The 23,256-nt window shown below is 35.4% G+C and overlaps 1 protein-coding gene across 1 annotated transcript in view; it reads left to right on the top strand.

Moving 5' to 3' along the window:
* The window catches only part of LOC306875099 (SLAM family member 5-like), a 36,672-nt gene that overhangs the window by 10,419 nt on the left and 2,997 nt on the right, over positions 1-23,256 (top strand). The window contains exon 2 of the mRNA XM_079425507.1: positions 22,378-22,707. Coding sequence (XP_079281633.1) covers positions 22,422-22,707 — 286 coding nt within the window. The 5' untranslated portion in view covers positions 22,378-22,421. The remainder of the gene's footprint in view (positions 1-22,377; positions 22,708-23,256) is intronic.

The raw sequence follows: 23,256 nt of genomic DNA, 5'->3' as shown, positions 1-23,256 counted from the left end.
TTTAAAAGATTTCTACACACTCTGCATGTCTCTCTCATTCAGATCTTCAGCTCAGCCCCAACAATGAACTGTTCCAATTATACACTTATTTTCACATAGTTATGAGAAGCATCATACAGTGCGTGCGGTTGCCGTACTGTATTAAAGCTTTAATCAGGATAAACCCGTATATTAAAAGCTAACATAAGCAGTAGCATTTACAAATAACAGCATATCTAAAAATATGTGACAACAACAAACAAAAAACATAGGCCTACCATTAGGGAAAGGGAAGTGGTGCAGTAGCATTTACAAATAACAGCATATCTAAAAAATATGACAACAAAAAAACATAGGCCTACCATTAGGGAAAGTGAAGTGGTGTGTGGCCAAGTATGGTGACCCATACTCAGAATTTGTGCTCTGCATTAAACCCATCCAAGTGTACACACAGTAGTGAACATACACCCGGAGCAGTGGGCAGCCATTGCTGCGGCACCCGGGGAGCAGTTGGGGGTTCGGTGCCTCGCTCAAGGGTCTCACCTCAGTCGTGGTATAGAGGGTGGAGAGAGTGTTGCTTATTCAATCCCCCCACCTAAAATCCCTGCCGGACCTGAGACTCAGACCCACAACCTTTGGGTTACAAGTTCAACTCTCTATCCATTCGGCCACGACTGCCCCTTAAGAGCCATGCTTACACAACTTCTGCAACGATCCTCTTCAATAATATCCTCAGCGTCTCAATCGGGCTCAAACTGATAAGCGATATTAACAACGTCATTGTTTACAATAGAACCGAAGCACATGCTGCTGAGGTGAGGGGCGGGACGTTTAGACACACACTAGGTGGTTTAGTCAATCACAACACACCAGCGAACCAATCTGAGCCCATCGAGTATTTCTGAGGGAGGGGCTTCATAAAACCAGGAAATGATCAGTGCGTTTATCAGAGAAGGGACAGAGCGGTGTGGAATGAAGGTAAATTATGTGCAAAAATAATGTTTTTTTTTTTGTTTGTTTTTTTAAACAAAGCATTAACACATGTTAGACTGCACCCCATAAACACAAAAAAGTCAACTACCTTTAATTAATATTAATTGACTTACATTTTAGACACATATTGACTATGCTGTATTTAGCCAATGAAAATAGATTCAAACAAAGCCACAGCAGAACTGTTGCTGTGTTCGAGCAACACACAATGTTTCGTTCTTGAATGATTCAGCTTTTTTGAACCCCCTTCTCAATAACTGAGCCATTCATAACAGTGACTTGCACTACCTACTGGTGATTTGGTTTCATATTTAAAAGTATTGCATTTTGTCAATACTGATTTCATTTGAATGTTAACAATCCTACAGTGCCCTATACTTAACTTATTGATTAAAATTGAAGAATCTGATGGGAAAGATGACACGTAGGCCTATATTTAATAGAGTTAAGACAAAAATGCCCTTAAAGTCCGAGTAGAGTCAATATTAAAGGTGGGGTAAGTGATTTCTGGTAGCCAATGTTGACATTTGAAATCACCAAAACAAACACGCCCCTACCCCAAAAGGGTCTCGTCCTTATTTTGATAGCTCCACCCCCCATATATACGTACGGCATTGATTAGTTCTGTGAAACAAAGCAAAACCAATATTACTCACCTATCGAGAAGAAACAAAGCAAACTCGGCGCCCGATCGCAGGCCTTCCCACTCCTTCAGTTCTCTCCAGCGCTGGAAAGCATATCTGATATTTACACAGGTCCTACTTCTTGCCTTATCGTAACACCGTGTCTACCACACAGCCAAATTTGAATCCCAAAAAACCGCCAAGTAAATAAAATAAGGTATCAAAATCTTGAAAAAATAAGCAGTATTCTCTGCTCTCTAATGCTGGGGGCGTGTCCACTGGCGGCGCTGAAACCACGCCCACTTTTCACTGCCGTCTTTGTCTAGTAGCTTATTTAATAAGGAGACCGAGCTGTTTTGTAAATGATCGCAACCAGGTATTATGCATTTACGTGACGAAGGCATAGCTAGCTAGCAAACTGTAGGATGTAGTAACTAACAGTAATGACAGTAATGACTGCTTCGCTTGCAACACTTCCCACTCCCCAATGCTGCTATTAGTGTGTTCACATCTGTAAATGGATACTCAAACTGGAAGAAAGCCACATTTAAAGACAGTGGATTCAGTTTGCATGCAAAGCCAGATGTCCATATTAATGCAATGACTGCCTGGCTTGAGAACAATAGAATAGGGGAGAACAGCTCGTCACTGTTTACACTGATGGATCATGACCATAAAAAAGGGTTACTGAAAATCAGAATTATGTGAAAACTTTAGCTGAAGTTCTTCTCCTCACAGCTACACAGGACATTGCCCAGCGAGCCCAAGATGAATCAGCAGCATCATCAAACAGAGGGAATTTTTTTTAGATATTACATCTAATTGGTAAGCATGATGCAAACGTGAACAAAAAATTGACACAACATGCAAAAAATGCAAAATACACAAGCAATACAATTCAAAATGATATCCTGGAATGTGAGGAAGTAAAGAAGAGTGAGCAATCTGCTTTTATAGCTGTTAAGACAAAGGATCTGAAAAAAGAACAGATTGCCTTTGTGCTGAGGTACAAGTTTTTTGGAATTCCAAGAAGTGGGGCAATTAGATGCTGTAGGGTTAACAAAAGTAATAGTTGGCATCTTAGAGAAATGTGGATTGGATTACAGGAAAAACTTTGTTGGACAAGGGTTCGATGGTGCCTCAGTAATGAGTGATCAGAACACTGGAGTACAAACAAGAATCAGAGAGGTAGCCAAACATGCATTCTGTACATTGTAGTGCGGATTGTTTAAACATAGTTCTTGTGGACTGCGTGAAGTCGGTTCCAGATGCGGCACATTTCTTTTCCTTACTGGAGAGGCTGTATGTTTTCTTTTCCAGTTCATATGTTCACCAAAAGTGGTGAACTAAGTGCAGAGTGAGTTGCTGGAGGGTGCACCAAGAGAACTCCAGAGGTCGAGTGATACCAGGTGGGCGTGCAGACAAATAACTTGTCGAAACTTAATGGATCGATTGTGAGCTGTCAAGAGAGTACCTGGGGACATTTCAGAGGAAAGGCATCCTGATAGGGCTGTAGAAGGGTAACTTGGTCAGATTGATTTGACTTTCACTGGCCTTTTGTCAGTCTTTAAGAAGGTTCTTGGTAGCACAACATTTTTTATCAGGCATGTCTCCTAAGTTAGATCTGTCAAAAGCAGTTGATCTCATTGGAGCATTGAAACAAACCTTTGAAGAGTATCGTAGGGAGACTTCAACACTCTGGGATGAGATTATGCAAACATGTGACAACTGTGGTATTTCTTCAGACATGCCACTCCCTAAGAGAAAAAACAGCTATCTAGAACACTGCAGGGTTGTTTCATAATATCTACAGTTGGACCGGAAGTGGAGATGGACAGTAAGGAAACCTTTAAATTGCATGTTTACTACCCAATCATTGACATTATGATTGGAGAAATAGAGTGGCATTTCACAAAATTAAACTGTGGGATCATGAAAGCGATCCAAGCACTTAACCCCCCTAGCAGCAACTTCCTTGATGAAGAAAGCATATGCTTATATATTAGCATATATTCTTAGCCAAAGCATATGAAGCAGATATGGAGGACCAAAAACATGAGCTACATCAGACCAGGCGAATTTTAAGCAGGAAAAAGTCAGATGGACAGAAGGTTCCTGTTACTTTGATAGAATTTACTAGGTTCCTTGATCCTTTTAAAGAAGTCTTCTTTGAGCTTTTCCATCTGACAAAAATAGCTGTTGTGTTACCGGTGAGTAGTGCCTCATGTGGGTGCAGTTTCTCTACACTGAAACTTGTGAAAACTCACTTGCGCTCCACTATGTCAGACAGTAGATTAAGTAATTTAGCAGTACTTAGTATTGAGTCTGAGCGTTCAAAAGCTCTAGACATGAATGCTTTCATAAAACTGTTTTCTGCAGTAACCGCCAAAATCAGCTCTTCTAAATGAATGTATAAAGAGTGAGTTAACAGCTACTGCTTTCCATGTTTGACTATTTGTTTGACTAATGTAACTAGGTTCTCATAATGTTCAGTTACAATTGTATATATCTACTGCATTGTGGCATTGTGTTTTTATTTTACAGACTTCATGTATTTCTTTTGGTACTCAGTATTTCCTGGAATTTTTACAAAAAGGCATTGTTCATTTTATTTTTATTTATTTATTTATTTATTTTGTAATCAGCATGTTATTGATTCCTTTTCTTACTTTTGAGGAAATGTGAATTAAAAATACATCTGTACACTTACTTACCTTGTGTTCAAATTTAGTAAACAAGTCATTTTATTTGTCTACTGCTTTTTCAAAAAATAAGAAATAAAGTTAGCAGAGGAAAATCGAGAAGAGCCAAGTGCAGTTCTCACTATGTACAGTGCAATGAGAAAAGCTGAATTACAGTATATGTTTAAAAAATATATAATATACAAAATAAATATTAAATAGCGACAAATGCAAATAAGGCTCGTTTTATTGATGTAAAATTTCATACTTTCATTGTCCGTCATAACCGCTATAACCGGTTTTACGTGGCAAGCCTGCCACCCCTAATTCTGCTTTTGCTCCCCATGTCATACTCACCTTCATCCCCCCACCCCCGCCCCCACCACACCAATTAAAAGGTGTGGCAAGACACAGAGGAGGGGGGCGTAATGTCAGTCCTGTGCCAGGACACGTAGGCCTGCCTGCCTAATGGGATTATAGTAGTCTATCTAACAGATAGTAGGCCTACTAGTAGCATGAAAATAGATACTAGTAGCCTACGTTCTAAATATGAAATGTTATTCTCTCTCTCTCTCACTCTCTCTCTCGCGCGCGCGCACTACCTCTCTCTGCATGTTTCGCCCACGCCACACACTCGTGTAGAGTCGCAGACGTTCAGGGACAGGTTTGGGAGACAGGCTCTATTTCTACAGGGAGAAAACAGGTTGCGCTAGTTAAGGAATATGCTGCGAAAAGTTTTTCTCCTTTGCCTCTGTCTATCGCTCAAGAAAGGTAAACTATACTTTTTTGTTGTTGTTCTTGTTTGTTTTAACGATTAAGAGAAAACACTCAATATTTCAGACTACCTGTATGGGTCCAAATTTAAGGCACACATCAGCGAATTCAGTTCCCCAGCATTGCTATACGCAGTTAGAATGGTGCTGATTCATTTTATTAAAATGCATGATGACCTTACTACAGTTAAAATTACCAGAGCTTAGTTTAACGCACACAGTAGCCTATTAAGTTAGCTTGAGTGTATAAGAATAACAAAACGGACAATATTTGCCCTCATAACTTAAGTTCAGTGCATATATAAAATTGTAAATCTGAAATTTGCTTATTGTTTTTAGGGCTACTTGAATAATTATTCACATGGCAATTAAGATGCGTTTTGGTGACTTACTGCGGGATCGGGGTCTGTATGTTCTCCGGTCAGTGAAACCACATCTGAACACATAACATTTGTAGTGGAAACCACCACGAAATGCTTTGGCTGTTTTGGCGTTTTGATGAACTCACTGTTGCGCTGCTTTGCAGACCCGAATAGGCCAGGATCAGATTTTGACAGAACCTTCAGCAGCCTTCCTCTGAAATCAACACAATGTGTCATTTTAAGTACAGGGAAGGACTCAAGTTTGTAATACAGAGATTATTCGGAAATTAACGAGGGCTTGTGGCAAAAAATGTCACCAAAATGAACAAAAATGCCCATAAATTCAAGACAAAATTAAACAATGTATTACGGCTCACGCGATCAAAATGAAATGTGAAAAGTGAAATGAAAAGATTAATTTCGTAGCTTCAGTGATTCTAACGAGAGTTTTTGCATAACTAATGTCGTGGAATGACATGTCTGTCTGTGAAGACAGAATGTGACGTGCCCAAAACGTAGACACAAAAACAAAAAGTTTTTTAAATATTGTTTTCTATATCGATATCAGTAATCATTATAACAATATAAAGAGCAATAATAATTTTGTCATAATATTGCATCCCTATGAGGTCCTGTTTTTTTTGTAAGCATATGATACAGTTTTATTGACAACTGTTTAAAATATTGATTAAAGTAATACATTTAAGTATTTGACATTAAATACAACATAGTATGGTGATTATAATAATAAAGTGATTATAAAAATAGCCTTCACAAATGTGGAAAAAACCCCCCCTGCAAATCAATTCCAGGGGGCAAATTTGCTATTGTTAATTTCTGACCCTGATTGCAGATTTATATCTGAGAACACTTTTGTAATGTTTGCCTAAAATCTTGTGCTCATCACATTCATTACATACAGAAAATGCATCATCTTTTTGAAACATAGCCCACCAGATTTTTGTGCACAATGGTTAGAATATGATGCTTTTTAAATGCTCTTTAATAGATCTTGGCGATGTGGCCCTGTGTGTGCAGATTCTAACTTAATAGCAGTGTTGTCAAATTCCATCAGTTATAGTCTCACCTTTCTCTTTGAGACTACTATCTGATTGGTCCCTATCACATTTAAGGTATTCTGGCTTTTTGCTGCTCTTTTAGGTAGTTGCTGCAAAGTAGCAAATGTGTTTGGGGTATTTCTGGGTTTTCTGCCAGGCATTGGTAGATGGAGAGATTCTTTATCAACTAAACATGAATGTAAGAATTTCTAATGCAAAGTAGCCTACGTAAAATGCAAAGTTATGAGGACATGTCCCCGTCACAGTTATGATTTGTAGGCCCCTATATAATTGATTTACCCACTGCTGATGCCTAATTTCACAGAATAACAAAGGAATGTGTTTGTTGGACAGATTATGTCACTTTGTGATTTTATCTAACTAACTCAACCTAGACGGTTTTGCACTTGCTGTTTTAATGTTGGAGTCTATCCATACTGAATGCAGCAACATCACTTGCTCCAGGACAGACCAGTTTGTTGAAAGTAAACATTGTGCGCAGTATAGATTTCATGCAGGTGTTTAATGCAAAAGGCTATTCTTGAAAGAGCAGATGTCATGGCCATAAGGAAAATGTTAAAAAATTATTATATAATGCAGTTATTTTTCTCTTCATAATTTTAGTTGATTTATTCATATTTACTACTGTCAGTCCTGTGTCTTGTTTCCCCTCCTCTCGTGCCGTGGTGTTCTTCCTGTTCCTGTCATCATTAATTTATTACCCCAGCCCTGTGTTATTAATTATCTAGTTTAGTCTCTCCTTTATAAACCCTGTGTTTCCCTGCCTCTGTGTCCAGTCTGATCGTCATTTCATTGTCTTCTTTTGGTGTTTCCATGTCTCCAGTGATTCCTGAGTTTTGTTATTAGGGCCCAAGCCAGTAAGGCGCAGGGCCCTATTGTTCCCCTAAGGATTATTATTAGGGCCCAAGCCAGTAAGGCGCAGGGCCCTATTGTTCCCCTAAGGATTATTAGGGCCCAAGCCAGTAAGGCGCAGGGCCCTATTGTTCCCCTAAGGATTATTATTTTTTTTTTTTTTTTTTTTTTTTTTTTTTTTTTTTTTTTTTTTTTTTTTTTTATTTCGACTATCCGGGTACTTTTGGGGGCCTTAACGTGCCCGAAAACTCTCGAAAATTGGCACGCACATTGGAACCTGCGGCCATTAGGACGCCGCTGAGGCTGGGACCCGGGCGTGGCACAGGGGCTCTACGGCGCCCCCTGGAAAATTGTCAGAAAACTTGATGTATAGCTCACACATACTTGCACGTATTCATATGAAACTCGGTACACATATAGAACTCATTGAGCCGAACAACTTTCACGCTGCATGTCTTAGGCTCCGCCCAACAGGAAGTCGGCTATTCAGGGCTGTTTAAAAAGCGCATGCTCTGGAATTTGATATACTCCTCTGAGGATTTCCATACGATTGCCACCAAACTAGGTGAACATGATCTCAAGACATTGGGGACGCTAAATTGCGAAGATATTTTTGATATGTCGAACGGTTTGCCCGTGGCGAGGCGATGAAGTTATGGCGAAAAATGAGACCCAGGAAATGCCTAATAACGTCCACATACATTGTATGATGTAGATCAAACTTCAGTGATTTGTTCGTTGTATGATGCCGATCGGATAGATGTGACTATTATGACTGAAAGTTATAGCGCCACCAACTGGCTGCAGGAAGTGTGTCGTTTTCAAAATGCTTTGAATTCAGCATCTTCTTTTACCTCGATTTGCTTCAAACTTCACCAGAATAATGTCAAAACACGGCCGATGTAAAACTGTGAAGGGAATATTGATATCTAAAATTATGTTGCCATGGCAACGTGTCAAAGTTGAAAATTCGTTTCTGGTGATTTTGAGGCAGATAACATGTTTAGAATGTCATGAAACTCAACACACATATCAGTATTAATGATAGTTAGACACTGGAAAAAGCTCATAAACGGGCGTGGAAGAGACACTCTATAGCGCCACCTTTTGTCAAAAATGAGGGGGTTAGTTTTAGCTACAGACACCAAACTCGGTATATAAATTGTTCTAATTAATCCGGACAACTTTCTAATTTACAGTCATTAGCTACGACCAACAGGAAGTCGGCTATATTTATTTTAATGTGGGTTTTTTTTAAAAACGGGCTGTAAACAAATTAATACTCCTCCAAGCAGAAACACGGAAATCACACCAAACATTTTTTATCATGATGCCAAAATACTGAAGATGCTAAATTGCGGACGGATTTAGGATATCTTGAACGATGATTTAATGGCAATTTATTAAAGTTACAGTAAAAAAGATAATTTTTTTTTTTTTTTATCTTTTAAGAGCAGCTTCCAAACACTTCATAAAAAATTACATACACAGAACAATACAGTCTGAGGATATGTGATTAATTTCATGAATTTACAATACACTATGCTTAGGAGAAAATTTAAAAACTATCAGAGAGCTCTTAGACTGCTGAGTGAGAGCTCCCTGCCAGCCTGCAGCTGAGTGAGTGGTGGGGGTGGGGTGGGGTGTGAGTGACTGTGTGAGTGACTGTGTGGATTGAGGAGCTGGGTGAGAGAGAGAAAGAGAGAGAGGGTCTGTTTTTTAAAATCTTTAAAAAATGCTTATAAATCATTAAATAAGGTCTCAATTCTTAACATTAGGAAATGCATTAATTAACGTGAACTAACAATGAAAAATATATTTTTACATCATGTTAATTCTTCCATGATAGTATGAACTAACAAAGAACAATTTTTTTAAAGCATTTATTAATCTTTTTAATGTTAGAAAAATAGTCATGTTCAAAAGATAAACTTTAAAATGTAATAATATATTAACACATTTTGGAATTAATATTGATCAACATTAAATGGTATATAATTATTAATGTTTATATATATATAATGATAGCTACAGACACCAAACTCGGTACATAAATTGTTCTTATTAATCCGGACAACTTTCTAATTTACAGTCATTAGCTACGACCAACAGGAAGTCGGCTATATTTATTTTAATGTGGGTTTTGTTTTTAAACAGGCTGTAAACAAATTCATACTCCTCCAAACAGAAACACGTAAATCACACCAAACATTTTTTCTTATGATGCCAAAATACTGAAGATGCTAAATTGCGGACGGATTTAGGATATCTTGAACGATGATTTAATGGCAATTTATTAAAGTTACAGTAAAAAAGAGAAAACTTTTCTTTTCTTTTTTTCTTTTAAGAGCAGCTTCCAAACACTTCATAAAAAATTACATACACAGAACAATACAGTCTGAGGATATGTGATTAATTTCATGAATTTACAATACACTATGCTTAGGAGAAAATTTAAAAACTATCAGAGTTCTCCTGTCTCTGTGCTTCTAATGTTTGCGGTAGGTGACTGGGTGAGTGACTGACTGTGTGAGTTCAGTGAGTGTGGAGGGGGAGAGAGAGAGAGACAGGGTCTGTTTAAACATCTCAATAAAATCCTTAAAAAATGCTTATAAAGCATTAAAGGTTTTGATAACACTTTATAATTAAGTCTCATTTGTTAACAGTAGGGAATGCATTAATTAACATGAACTAACCATGAAATATATATTTTACAGTATGTTAATTCTTCATTGATAGTATGAACTTACAATGAACTAACAATGAACAAAATATTTTTTATATTAGAAAAATAGTCATGTTCAAAAGATAAAACTTTAAAATTTAATAATATATTAACACATTTTGGAATTGATTTTGATCAACATTAAATGGTATATATTTATTAATGATGTAAATTAACAACAGTTAAATAATGTTGTTTTTTAACATTGGTTAATTCACAAATAACATTAAATATTAACAATATATTTTTTACTTTATTAATTTGTGTTAGAAAAAATTATTCATGTTAGTTAATGGAAAAATAAATAATTAAAAAATGCTTATAAATCATTAAAAGCTTTGGTAACTATAATAATTTCTCATTTGTTAGCATTAGTAAATGCATTAACTAACATCAACTACCAATGAAAAATAAATTTTCACAGAATTTAAAGTTTTATATGTTCTGTGTGTGTGTGTGTTTCACAGAGTTGATGGTTTGGATTAACCCTTTAATTGCCGTATCCCTTAAAACCAAACTGCCAGAGGGTTACTGTGATGCTTGTGCTCGCTGGGCACCGTTTTATCGATGCCACCGGGGTGGCGTATGCTGACGGCTTGGGCCCGTCATCGCTGCTCGCAGCTATATTTAGGGCCCAAGCCAGTAAGGCGCAGGGCCCTATTGTTCTTCTAAGGATTATTATTTTTTTTTTTTTTATTTTTTTTTTTTATTTTATTTTTTATTTCAATCATCCGGGCACTTTTGGGGGCCTTAACGTGCCCGAAAACTCTCGAAAATTGGCACGCACATTGGAAACTGCGGCCATTAGGACGCCGCTGAGGCTGGGACCCGGGCGTGGCACAGGGGCTCTACGGCGCCCCCTGGAAAATTGTCAGAAAGCTTGATGTATAGTTCACACATACTTGCACGTATTCATATGAAACTCGGTACACATATAGAACTCATTGAGCTGAACAACTTCCGCGCAGCATGTCTTAGGCTCCGCCCAACAGGAAGTCGGCTATTCAGGGCTGTTTAAAAAGCGCATGCTCTGGAATTTGATATACTCCTCTGAGGATTTCCATACGATTGCCACCAAACTCGGTGAACATGATCTCAAGACATTGGGGACGCTAAATTGCGAAGATATTTTTGATATGTCGAACGGTTTGCCCGTGGCGAGGCGATGAAGTTATGGCGAAAAATGAGACCCAGGAAATGCCTAATAACGTCCACATACATTGTATGATGTAGATCAAACTTCAGTGATTTGTTCGTTGTATGATGCCGATCGGATAGATGTGACTATTATGACTGAAAGTTATAGCGCCACCAACTGGCTGCAGGAAGTGTGTCGTTTTCAAAATGCTTTGAATTCAGCATCTTCTTTTTACTCGATTTGCTTCAAACTTCACCAGAATAATGTCAAAACACGGCCGATGTAAAACTGTGAAGGGAATATTGATATCTAAAATTATGTTACCATGGCAACGTGTCAAAGTTGAAAATTCGTTTCTGGTAATTTTGAGGCAGATAACATGTTTAGAATGTCATGAAACTCAACACACATATCAGTATTAATGATAGTTAGACACTGGAAAAAGCTCATAAACGGGCGTGGAAGAGGCACTCTATAGCGCCACCTTTTGTCAAAAATGGGGGGGTTAGTTTTAGCTACAGACACCAAACTCGGTACATAAATTGTTCTTATTAATCCGGACAACTTTCTAATTTACAGTCATTAGCTACGACCAACAGGAAGTCGGCTATATTTATTTTAATGAGGGTTTTTTTAAAAAACAGGCTGTAAACAAATTCATACTCCTCCAAACAGAAACACGGAAATCACACCAAACATTTTTTCTCATGATGCCAAAATACTGAAGATGCTAAATTGCGGACGGATTTAGGATATCTTGAACAATGATTTAATGGCAATTTATTAAAGTTACAGAAAAAAGAGAAAACTTTTTTTTTTTATCTTTTAAGAGCAGCTTCCAAACACTTCATAAAAAATTACATGCACATAACAATACAGTCTGAGGATATGTGATTAATTTCATGAATTTACAATACACTATGGAGAGCAGAAAATTAAAAAACTATCAGAGAGTTATTAAACTGCTGAGTGAGAGCTCCTGCCAGTCTGCCTCTGATTGAGGGGTGGGGGTGGGGTGGGCTGTCAGTGACTGTGTGGATTGAGGCAGTGGGTGAGAGAGAGAAAGAGAGAGAGAGGGTCTGTTTTTTAAAATCTTAAAAAAATGCTTATAAATCATTAAAGATTTTTATAACACTTTATAATAAGGTCTCATTTCTTAACATTAGGAAATGCATTAATTAACTGAACTAACAATGAAAAATATATTTTTACAGCATGTTAATTCTTCCATGATAGTATGAACTAACAAAGAACAATTTTTTTTAAAGCATTTATTAATCTTTTTAATGTTAGAAAAATAGTCATGTTCAAAAGATAAACTTTAAAATTTAATAATATATTAACACATTTTGGAATTAATATTGATCAATATTAAATGGTATATAATTATTAATGATTTTATATATATATATATATATAATGATAGCTACAGACACCAAACTCGGTACATAAATTGTTCTTATTAATCCGGACAACTTTCTAATTTACAGTCATTAGCTACGACCAACAGGAAGTCGGCTATATTTATTTTAATGTGGGTTTTTTTTTTTTTTAAACGCGCTGTAAACAAATTCATACTCCTCCAATCAGAAACACGTAAATCACACCAAATATTTTTTCTCACGATGCCAAAATACTGAAGATGCTAATTGCAGACAGATTTAGGATATCTTGAACTGCGTTTTAATGGCAATTTATTAAAGTTACAGTAAAAAAGAGAAAACTTTTTTTTTTTTTTTCTTTTAAGAGCAGCTTCCAAACACTTCATAAAAAATTACATACACAGAACAAGACAGTCTGAGGATATGTGATTAATTCATGAATTTACAATACACTATGCGGAGGAGAACATTTTAAAACTATCAGAGAGCTCTTAGACTGCTGAGTGAGAGCTCCCTGCCAGCCTGCAGCTGAGTGAGGGGTGGGGGTGGGGTGGGGTGTGAGTGACTGTGTGAGTGACTGTGTGGATTGAGGAGCTGGGTGAGAGAGAGAAAGAGAGAGAGGGTCTGTTTTTTAAAATCTTTAAAAAATGCTTATAAATCATTAAATAAGGTCTCAATTCTTAACATTAGGAAATGCATTAATTAACGTGAACTAACAATGAAAAATATATTTTTACAGCATGTTAATTCTTCCATGATAGTATGAACTAACAAAGAACAATTTTTTTAAAGCATTTATTAATCTTTTTAATGTTAGAAAAATAGTCATGTTCAAAAGATAAACTTTAAAATGTAATAATATATTAACACATTTTGGAATTAATATTGATCAACATTAAATGGTATATAATTATTAATGTTTATATGTATATAATGATAGCTACAGACACCAAACTCGGTACATAAATTGTTCTTATTAATCCGGACAACTTTCTAATTTACAGTCATTAGCTACGACCAACAGGAAGTCGGCTATATTTATTTTAATGTGGGTTTTGTTTTTAAACAGGCTGTAAACAAATTCATACTCCTCCAAACAGAAACACGTAAATCACACCAAACATTTTTTCTTATGATGCCAAAATACTGAAGATGCTAAATTGCGGACGGATTTAGGATATCTTGAACGATGATTTAATGGCAATTTATTAAAGTTACAGTAAAAAAGAGAAAACTTTTCTTTTCTTTTTTTCTTTTAAGAGCAGCTTCCAAACACTTCATAAAAAATTACATACACAGAACAATACAGTCTGAGGATATGTGATTAATTTCATGAATTTACAATACACTATGCTTAGGAGAAAATTTAAAAACTATCAGACAGTTGTTACAATGCTTCTATGAGTGAGAGTTCCCTGTCAGCCTGCAGCTGAGTGAGGGGTGGGGGTGGGGTGGGGTGTGAGTGACTGTGTGGATTGAGGAGCTGGGTGAGAGAGAGAAAGAGAGAGAGGGTCTGTTTTTTTTTAATCTTTAAAAAATGCTTATAAAGCATTAAAGGTTTTCATAACACTTTATAATTAAGTCTCATTTGTTAACAGTAGGGAATGCATTAATTAACATGAACTAACAATGAAAAATATAATTTTTTACAGCATGTTAATTCTTCATTGATAGTATGAACTTACAATGAACTAACAATGAACAAAATATTTTTAATGTTAGAAAAATAGTCATGTTCAAAAGAGAAACTTTAAAATTTAATAATATATTAACACATTTTGGAATTAATATTGATCAACATTAAATGGAATATAATTATGAATGATTATATATATATAATGATAGCTACAGACACCAAACTTGGTACATAAATTGTTCTTATTAATCCGGACAACTTTCTAATTTACAGACATTAGCTACGACCAACAGGAAGTCGGCTTTTTTTTTTTTATGTGTTTTTTTTTTTCAAAACGGGCTGTAAACAAATTCATACACCTCCAAGCAGAAACCACAAATTCACACCAAACACAGAACAAGACAGTCTGAGGATATGTGATTAATTCCATGAATGTACAGTACACTATGGCGAGAAGAAAATTTTAAAACTTATCAGAGATCTCCTGTCACTGTGCTTCTAATGTGTGCGGTAGGTGACTGGGTGAGTGACTGACTGTGAGTTCAGTGAGTGTGGAGGGGGGGGGGGGGGGGGGTGGAGAGAGAGAGAGAGAGAGAGTCTGTTTAAACTTCTCAATAAAATCCTTAAAAAATGCTTATAAAGCATTAAAGGTTTTGATAACACTTTATAATTGAGTCTCATTTGTTAACAGTAGGGAATGCATTAATTAACATGAACTAACAATGAAAAATATATTTTTTAAAGCATGTTAATTCTTCATTGATAGTATGAACTTACAATGAACTAACAATGAACAAAATATTTTTAATATTAGAAAAATAGTCATGTTCAAAAGATAAAACTTTAAAATTTTATATATTAACACATTTTGGAATTGATTTTAAACATTAAAACATTGATTTCAACATTAAATGGTATATATTTATTAATGATGTAAATTAACAACAGTTAAATAATGTTGTTTTTAACTGGTTAATTCACAAATAACATTAAATATTAACAATATATTTTTTACTTTATTCATTTGTGTTAGAAAAAATTATTCATTTTAGTTAATGGAAAAATAAATCATTAAAAAATGCTTATAAATCATTAAAACCTTTGGTAACTATAATAATTTCTCATTTGTTAGCATTAGTAAATGCATTAACTAACATCAACTACCAATGAAAAATATATTTTCATAGAATTTAAAGTTTTATATGTTGTTCTGTGTGTGTGTGTTTCACAGAGTTGATGGTTTGGATTAACCCTTTAATTGCCGTATCCCTTAAAACCAAACTGCCAGAGGGTTACTGTGATGCTTGTGCTCGCTGGGCACCGTTTTATCGATGCCACCGGGGTGGCGTATGCTGACGGCTTGGGCCCGTCATCGCTGCTCGCAGCTATATTTAGGGCCCAAGCCAGTAAGGCGCAGGGCCCTATTGTTCTTCTAAGGATTATTATTATTTTTTTTTTTTTTTTTTTTTTTTTTTTTTTTTATTTCAATCATCCGGGCACTTTTGGGGGCCTTAACGTGCCCGAAAACTCTTGAAAATTGGCACGCACATTGGAACCTGCGGCCATTAGGACGCCGCTGAGGCTGGGACCCGGGCGTGGCACAGGGGCTCTACGGCGCCCCCTGGAAAATTGTCAGAAAACTTGATGTATAGCTCACACATACTTGCACGTATTCATATGAAACTCGGTACACATATAGAACTCATTGAGCCGAACAACTTCCGTGCAGCATGTCTTAGGCTCCGCCCAACAGGAAGTCGGCTATTCAGGGCTGTTTAAAAAGCACATGCTCTGGAATTTGATATACTCCTCTGAGGATTTCCATACGATTGCCACCAAACTCGGTGAACATGATCTCAAGACATTGGGGACGCTAAATTGCGAAGATATTTTTGATATGTCGAACGGTTTGCCCGTGGCGAGGCGATGAAGTTATGGCGAAAAATGAGACCCAGGAAATGCCTAATAACGTCCACATACATTGTATGATGTAGATCAAACTTCAGAGATTTGTTCGTTGTATGATGCCGATCGGATAGATGTGACTATTATGACTGAAAGTTATAGCGCCACCAACTGGCTGCAGGAAGTGTGTCGTTTTCAAAATGCTTTGAATTCAGCATCTTATTTTTACTCGATTTGCTTCAAACTTCACCAGAATAATGTCAAAACACGGCCGATGTAAAACTGTGAAGGGAATATTGATATCTAAAATTGTGTTGCCATGGCAACGTGTCAAAGTTGAAAATTCGTTTCTGGTGATTTTGAGGCAGATAACATGTTTAGAATGTCATGAAACTCAACACACATATCCATTTTAATGATAGTTAGAAACTGGAAAAAGCTCATAAACGGGCGTGGAAGAGACACTCTATAGCGCCACCTTTTGTCAAAAATGGGGGGGTTAGTTTTAGCTACAGACACCAAACTCGGTACATAAATTGTTCTTATTAATCCGGACAACTTTCTAATTTACAGTCATTAGCTACGACCAACAGGAAGTCGGCTATATTTATTTTAATGTGGGTTTTTTTTTTAAACGGGCTGTAAACAAATTCATACTCCTCCAAACAGAAACACGGAAATCACACCAAACATTTTTTCTCATGATGCCAAAATACTGATGATGCTAAATTGCGGACGGATTTAGGATATCTTGAACGATGATTTAATGGAAATTTATTAAAGTTACAGTAAACAAGAAAAAACATTTTTTTTTTTATCTTTTAAGAGCAGCTTCCAAACACTTCATAAAAAATTACATACACAGAACAATACAGTCTGAGGTTATGGGATTAATTTCATGAATTTACAATACACTATGCGGAGGAGAAAATTTAAAAACTATCAGAGCTGCTTTTGAGTGAGAGCTCCCTGCCAGCCTGCCTCTGAGTGAGAGCTCCCTGTCACTGCTGCTGAGTGAGGGGTGGGGGTGGGCTGTGAGTGACTGTGTGAGTGACTGTGTGGATTGAGTGTGGATTGAGGCAGTGGGTGAGAGAGAGAAAGAGAGAGAGGGTCTGTTTTTTAAAATCTTAAAAAAATGCTTAGAAATCATTAAAGATTTTGATAACACTTTATAATAAGGTCTCATTTCTTAACATTAGGAAATGCATTAATTAACGTGAACTAACAATGAAAAATATATTTTTACAGCATGTTAATTCTTCCATGATAGTATGAAATAACAAAGAGCAATTTTTTTTAAAGCATTTATTAATCTTTTTAATGTTAGAAAAATAGTCATGTTCAAAAGATAAACTTTAAAATTTAATAATATATTAACACATTTTGGAATTAATATTGATCAACATTAAATGGTATATAATTATTAATTTGTATATATATATATATATATGATAGCTACAGACACCAAACTCGGTATATAAATTGTTCTTATTAATCCGGACAACTTTCTAATTTACAGTCATTAGCTACGACCAACAGGAAGTCGGCTATATTTATTTTAATGTGTGTTTTTTTTTTTTAAACGGGCTGTAAACAAATTCATACTCCTCCAATCAGAAACACGGAAATCACACCAAACATTTTTTATCATGATGCCAAAATACTGAAGATGCTAAATTGCGGACGGATTTAGGATATCTTGAACGATGATTTAATGGCAATTTATTAAAGTTACAGTAAAAAAGATCATTTTTTTTTTTTTTTTATCTTTTAAGAGCAGCTTCCAAACACTTCATAAAAAATTACATACACAGAACAATACAGTCTGAGGATATGTGATTAATTTCATGAATTTACAATACACTATGCAGAGGAGAAAATTTGAAAACTATCAGAGAGTTAGACTTAGACTGCTTCTGAGTGAGAGCTCCCTGTCACTGCAGCTGAGTGAGGGGTGGGGGTGGGGTGGGGTGTGAGTGACTGTGTGAGTGACTGTGTGGATTGAGCCAGTGGGTGAGAGAGAGAAAGAGAGAGAGAGGGTCTGTTTTTTAAAATCTTTAAAAAATGCTTATAAATCATTAAAGATTTTGATAACACTTTATAATAAGGTCTCAATTCTTAACATTAGGAAATGCATTAATTAACGTGAACTAACAATGAAAAATATATTTTTTACAGCATGTTAATTCTTCATTGATAGTATGAACTTACAATGAACTAACAATGAACAAAATATTTTTAATATTAGAAAAATAGTCATGTTCAAAAGATAAAACTTTAAAATGTAATAATATATTAACACATTTTGGAATTGATTTTGATCAACATTAAATGGTATATATTTATTAATGATGTTAACTAACAACAGTTAAATAATGTTGTTTTTTAACATTGGTTAATTCACAAATAACATTAAATATTAACAATATATTTTTTACTTTATTCATTTGTGTTAGAAAAAATTATTCATGTTAGTTAATGGAAAAATAAATCATTAAAAAATGCTTATAAATCATTAAAACCTTTGGTAACTATAATAATTTCTCATTTGTTAGCATTAGTAAATGCATTAACTAACATCAACTACCAATGAAAAATATATTTTCACAGAATTTAAAGTTTTATATGTTGTTCTGTGTGTGTGTGTTTCACAGAGTTGATGGTTTGGATTAACCCTTTAATTGCCGTATCCCTTAAAATCAAACTGCCAGAGGGTTACTGTGATGCTTGTGCTCGCTGGGCACCGTTTTATCGATGCCACCGGGGTGGCGTATGCTGACGGCTTGGGCCCGTCATCGCTGCTCGCAGCTATATTTTATTTTTTTTTTTTTATTTTTTATTTTTTTATTATTTTTTATTTCGACTATCCGGGTACTTTTGGGGGCCTTAACGTGCCCGAAAACTCTTGAAAATTGGCACACACATTGGAACCTGCGGCCATTAGGACGCCGCTGAGGCTGGGACCCGGGCGTGGCACAGGGGCTCTACGGCGCCCCCTGCAAAATTGTCAGAAAGCTTGATGTATAGCTCACACATACTTGCACGTATTCATATGAAACTCGGTACACATATAGAACTCATTGAGCTGAACAACTTTCACGCTGCATGTTTTAGGCTCCGCCCAACAGGAAGTCGGCTATTCAGGGCTGTTTAAAAAGCGCATGCTCTGGAATTTGATATACTCCTCTGAGGATTTCCATACGATTGCCACCAAACTAGGTGAACATGATCTCAAGACATTGGGGACGCTAAATTGCGAAGATATTTTTGATATGTCGAACGGTTTGCCCGTGGCGAGGCGATGAAGTTATGGCGAAAAATGAGACACAGGAAATGCCTAATAACGTCCACATACATTGTATGATGTAGATCAAACTTCATTGATTTGTTCGTTGTGTGATGCCGATCGGATAGATGTGACTATTATGACTGAAAGTTATAGCGCCACCAACTGGCTGCAGGAAGTGTGTCGTTTTCAAAATGCTTTGAATTCAGCATCTTATTTTTACTCGATTTGCTTCAAACTTCACCGGAATAATGTCAAAACACGGCCGATGTAAAACTGTGAAGGGAATATTGATATCTAAAATTATGTTACCATGGCAACGTGTCAAAGTTGAAAATTCGTTTCTGGTGATTTTGAGGCAGATAACATGTTTAGAATGTCATGAAACTCAACACACATATCAGTATTAATGATAGTTAGACACTGGAAAAAGCTCATAAACGGGCGTGGAAGAGGCACTCTATAGCGCCACCTTTTGTCAAAAATGGGGGGGTTAGTTTTAGCTACAGACACCAAACTCGGTACATAAATTGTTCTTATTAATCCGGACAACTTTCTAATTTACAGTCATTAGCTACGACCAACAGGAAGTCGGCTATATTTATTTTAATGTGGGTTTTTTTTAAAAACGGGCTGTAAACAAATTAATACTCCTCCAAGCAAAAACACGGAAATCACACCAAACATTTTTTATCATGATGCCAAAATACTGAAGATGCTAAATTGCGGACGGATTTAGGATATCTTGAACGATGATTTAATGGCAATTTATTAAAGTTACAGTAAAAAAGAGATTTTTTTTTTTTTTTTTTCTTTTAAGAGCAGCTTCCAAACACTTCATAAAAAATTACATACACAGAACAATACAGTCTGAGGATATGTGATTAATTTCATGAATTTACAATACACTATGCTTAGGAGAAAATTTTAAAACTATCAGAGAGTTGATATACTGCATCTGAGTGAGAGCTCCCTGTCACTGCAGCTGAGTGAGGGGTGGGGGTGGGCTGTGAGTGACTGTGTGAGTGACTGTGTGGATTGAGCCAGTGGGTGAGAGAGAGAAAGAGAGAGAGAGGGTCTGTTTTTTAAAATCTTTAAAAAATGCTTATAAATCATTAAAGATTTTGATAACACTTTATAATAAGGTCTCAATTCTTAACAGTAGGAAATGCATTAATTAACGTGAACTAACAATGAAAAATATATTTTTACAGCATGTTAATTCTTCCATGATAGTATGAACTAACAAAGAACAATTTTTTTTAAAGCATTTATTAATCTTTTTAATGTTAGAAAAATAGTCATGTTCAAAAGATAAACTTTAAAATGTAATAATATATAAACACATTTTGGAATTAATATTGATCAACATTAAATGGTATATAATTATTAATGATTATATATATAATGATAGCTACAGACACCAAACTCGGTACATAAATTGTTCTTATTAAGCCGGACAACTTTCTAATTTACAGTCATTAGCTACGACCAACAGGAAGTCGGCTATATTTATTTTAATGTGGGTTTTTTTTTTTAAACAGGCTGTAAACAAATTAATACTCCTTCAAGCAGAAACACAGAAATCACACCAAACATTTTTTCTCATGATGCCAAAATACTGAAGATGCTAAATTGCGGACGGATTTAGGATATCTTGAACGGTGTTTTAATGGCAACTTATTAAAGTTACAGTAAAAAAGAGAAAACTTTTTTTTTTTATCTTTTAAGAGCAGCTTCCAAACACTTAATAAAAAATTACATACACAGAACAAGACAGTCTGAGATATGTGATTAATTTCATGAATTTACAATACACTATGGAGAGGAGAAAATTTAAAAACTATCAGAGATCTCCTGTCACTGCTTCTAATGTGTGCGGTGGGTGACTGGGTGAGTGACTGACTGTGTGAGTTCAGTGAGTGTGGAGGGGGAGAGAGAGAGAGAGAGAGAGATAGAGAGTGGGTCTGTTTAAACTTCTCAATAAAATCCTTAAAAAATGCTTATAAAGCATTAAAGGTTTTGATAACACTTTATAATTAAGTCTCATTTGTTAACAGTAGGGAATGCATTAATTAACATGAACTAACAATGAAAAATATATTTTTTACAGCATGTTAATTCTTCATTGATAGTATGAACTTACAATGAACTAACAATGAACAAAATATTTGTAATATTAGAAAAATAGTCATGTTCAAAAGATAAAACATTAAAATTTAATAATATATTAACACATTTTGGAATTGATTTTGATAAACATTAAATGGTATATATTTATTAATGATGTAAATTAACAACAGTTAAATAATGTTGTTTTTTAACATTGGTTAATTCACAAATAACATTAAATATTAACAATATATTTTTTACTTTATTCATTTGTGTTAGAAAAAATTATTAATGTTAGTTAATGGAAAAATAAATCATTAAAAAATGCTTATAAATCATTAAAACCTTTGGTAACTAATAATTTCTCATTTGTTAGCATTAGTAAATGCATTAACTAACATCAACTACCAATGAAAAATATATTTTCACAGAATTTAAAGTTTTATATGTTGTTCTGTGTGTGTGTGTTTCACAGAGTTGATGGTTTGGATTAACCCTTTAATTGCCGTATCCCTTAAAACCAAACTGCCAGAGGGTTACTGTATTGTGTGTGCTCGCTGGGCACCGTTTTAGCGATGCCACCGGGGTGGCGTATGCTGACGGCTTGGGCCCGTCATCGCTGCTTGCAGCTATATTTAAAGTTTATGTTTGAATAGTTCCTCGCCTCCGTGTTTCCCTTCCCCTGAGAGTGGATTGTGACGACTACTCCCAATCTGATTTTTTTTTTTTTCAAATGTAAATGTAAATCACAAACTGCAGCTAATAATTGATGAGGAAATGTATATTGAATATTTCATATACATTTCTTTCAATCTTATAAATCCTAAAAATGTTTTATAAATCTGTTTCAGGTGTGTTTGGTGGTGGTACAGATGAAGTGAAGTCAGTATCAGGGATGGAGGGAGATTCTGTTACTCTACAGACTGATGTTAAAGTACAGAGAAATGATCAGATACTGTGGACGTTTGGACCTCAAGAGACTCGAATAGCTGAAATTTACAGACAAAACAGTCAACAAACTTATGATAGCATTGGGGTGTTTAGAGACAGACTCCAGATGGACAATCAAACTGGATCTCTGACCATCAGAAACATCAGAACTGTTCACTCTGGACTTTATAAACTACAGATCATCAGCAACAGAGGAACTTCATGCAAGAGTTTCAATGTTACCGTCTATGGTGAGTAAATTGATTATGATTTAAAGATATTTAAGCTATATACTTAAGATATAGTTATGAATAAGGAAATTCAAAATAAGCATAAAAGAAATTATGAACACAGAGACAAAAGAGAAGAATTTCAAGGTTTATATTTATGGGGAGTTTAATGATTCAATACATTTCGTACACCCAAGTCTTGGCATTTCAGTTTACCTGTCTTTATTGCTGTTCACTTTATGAATGCGAGTCGTGAGTTAGATGCTGTTTACACCGAGTATATACATTTAGCACCTTCATTACATTTAAATAGTAATGCTATGCTATGAGGGGTGAGGGGTGGAGCCTATACACATCATTTTCTTTTATTTGATATTAATGAGCTATATTTACATAGATTTTGATTGGACCACTATCTACAGTACAATATTTAACAAATACTTTTAAATAAAGTCACTTTGTACCATAAGCAATATTTTCAAACATATCCTATTAATCATGTATAAAGTTAATGGGTAAAAACACAATAGTTTATTGTTAGTTCAATGAAATAGAACTATACAGCTTTTT

This window comes from Barbus barbus (genome assembly GCF_936440315.1).
Source record: "Barbus barbus genome assembly, chromosome: 9".
Classification (NCBI taxonomy): domain Eukaryota; kingdom Metazoa; phylum Chordata; class Actinopteri; order Cypriniformes; family Cyprinidae; genus Barbus; species Barbus barbus.
The sequence above is the reverse complement of the archived record's forward strand: the minus strand, read 5'-3'. Positions and strand labels throughout refer to the sequence as shown.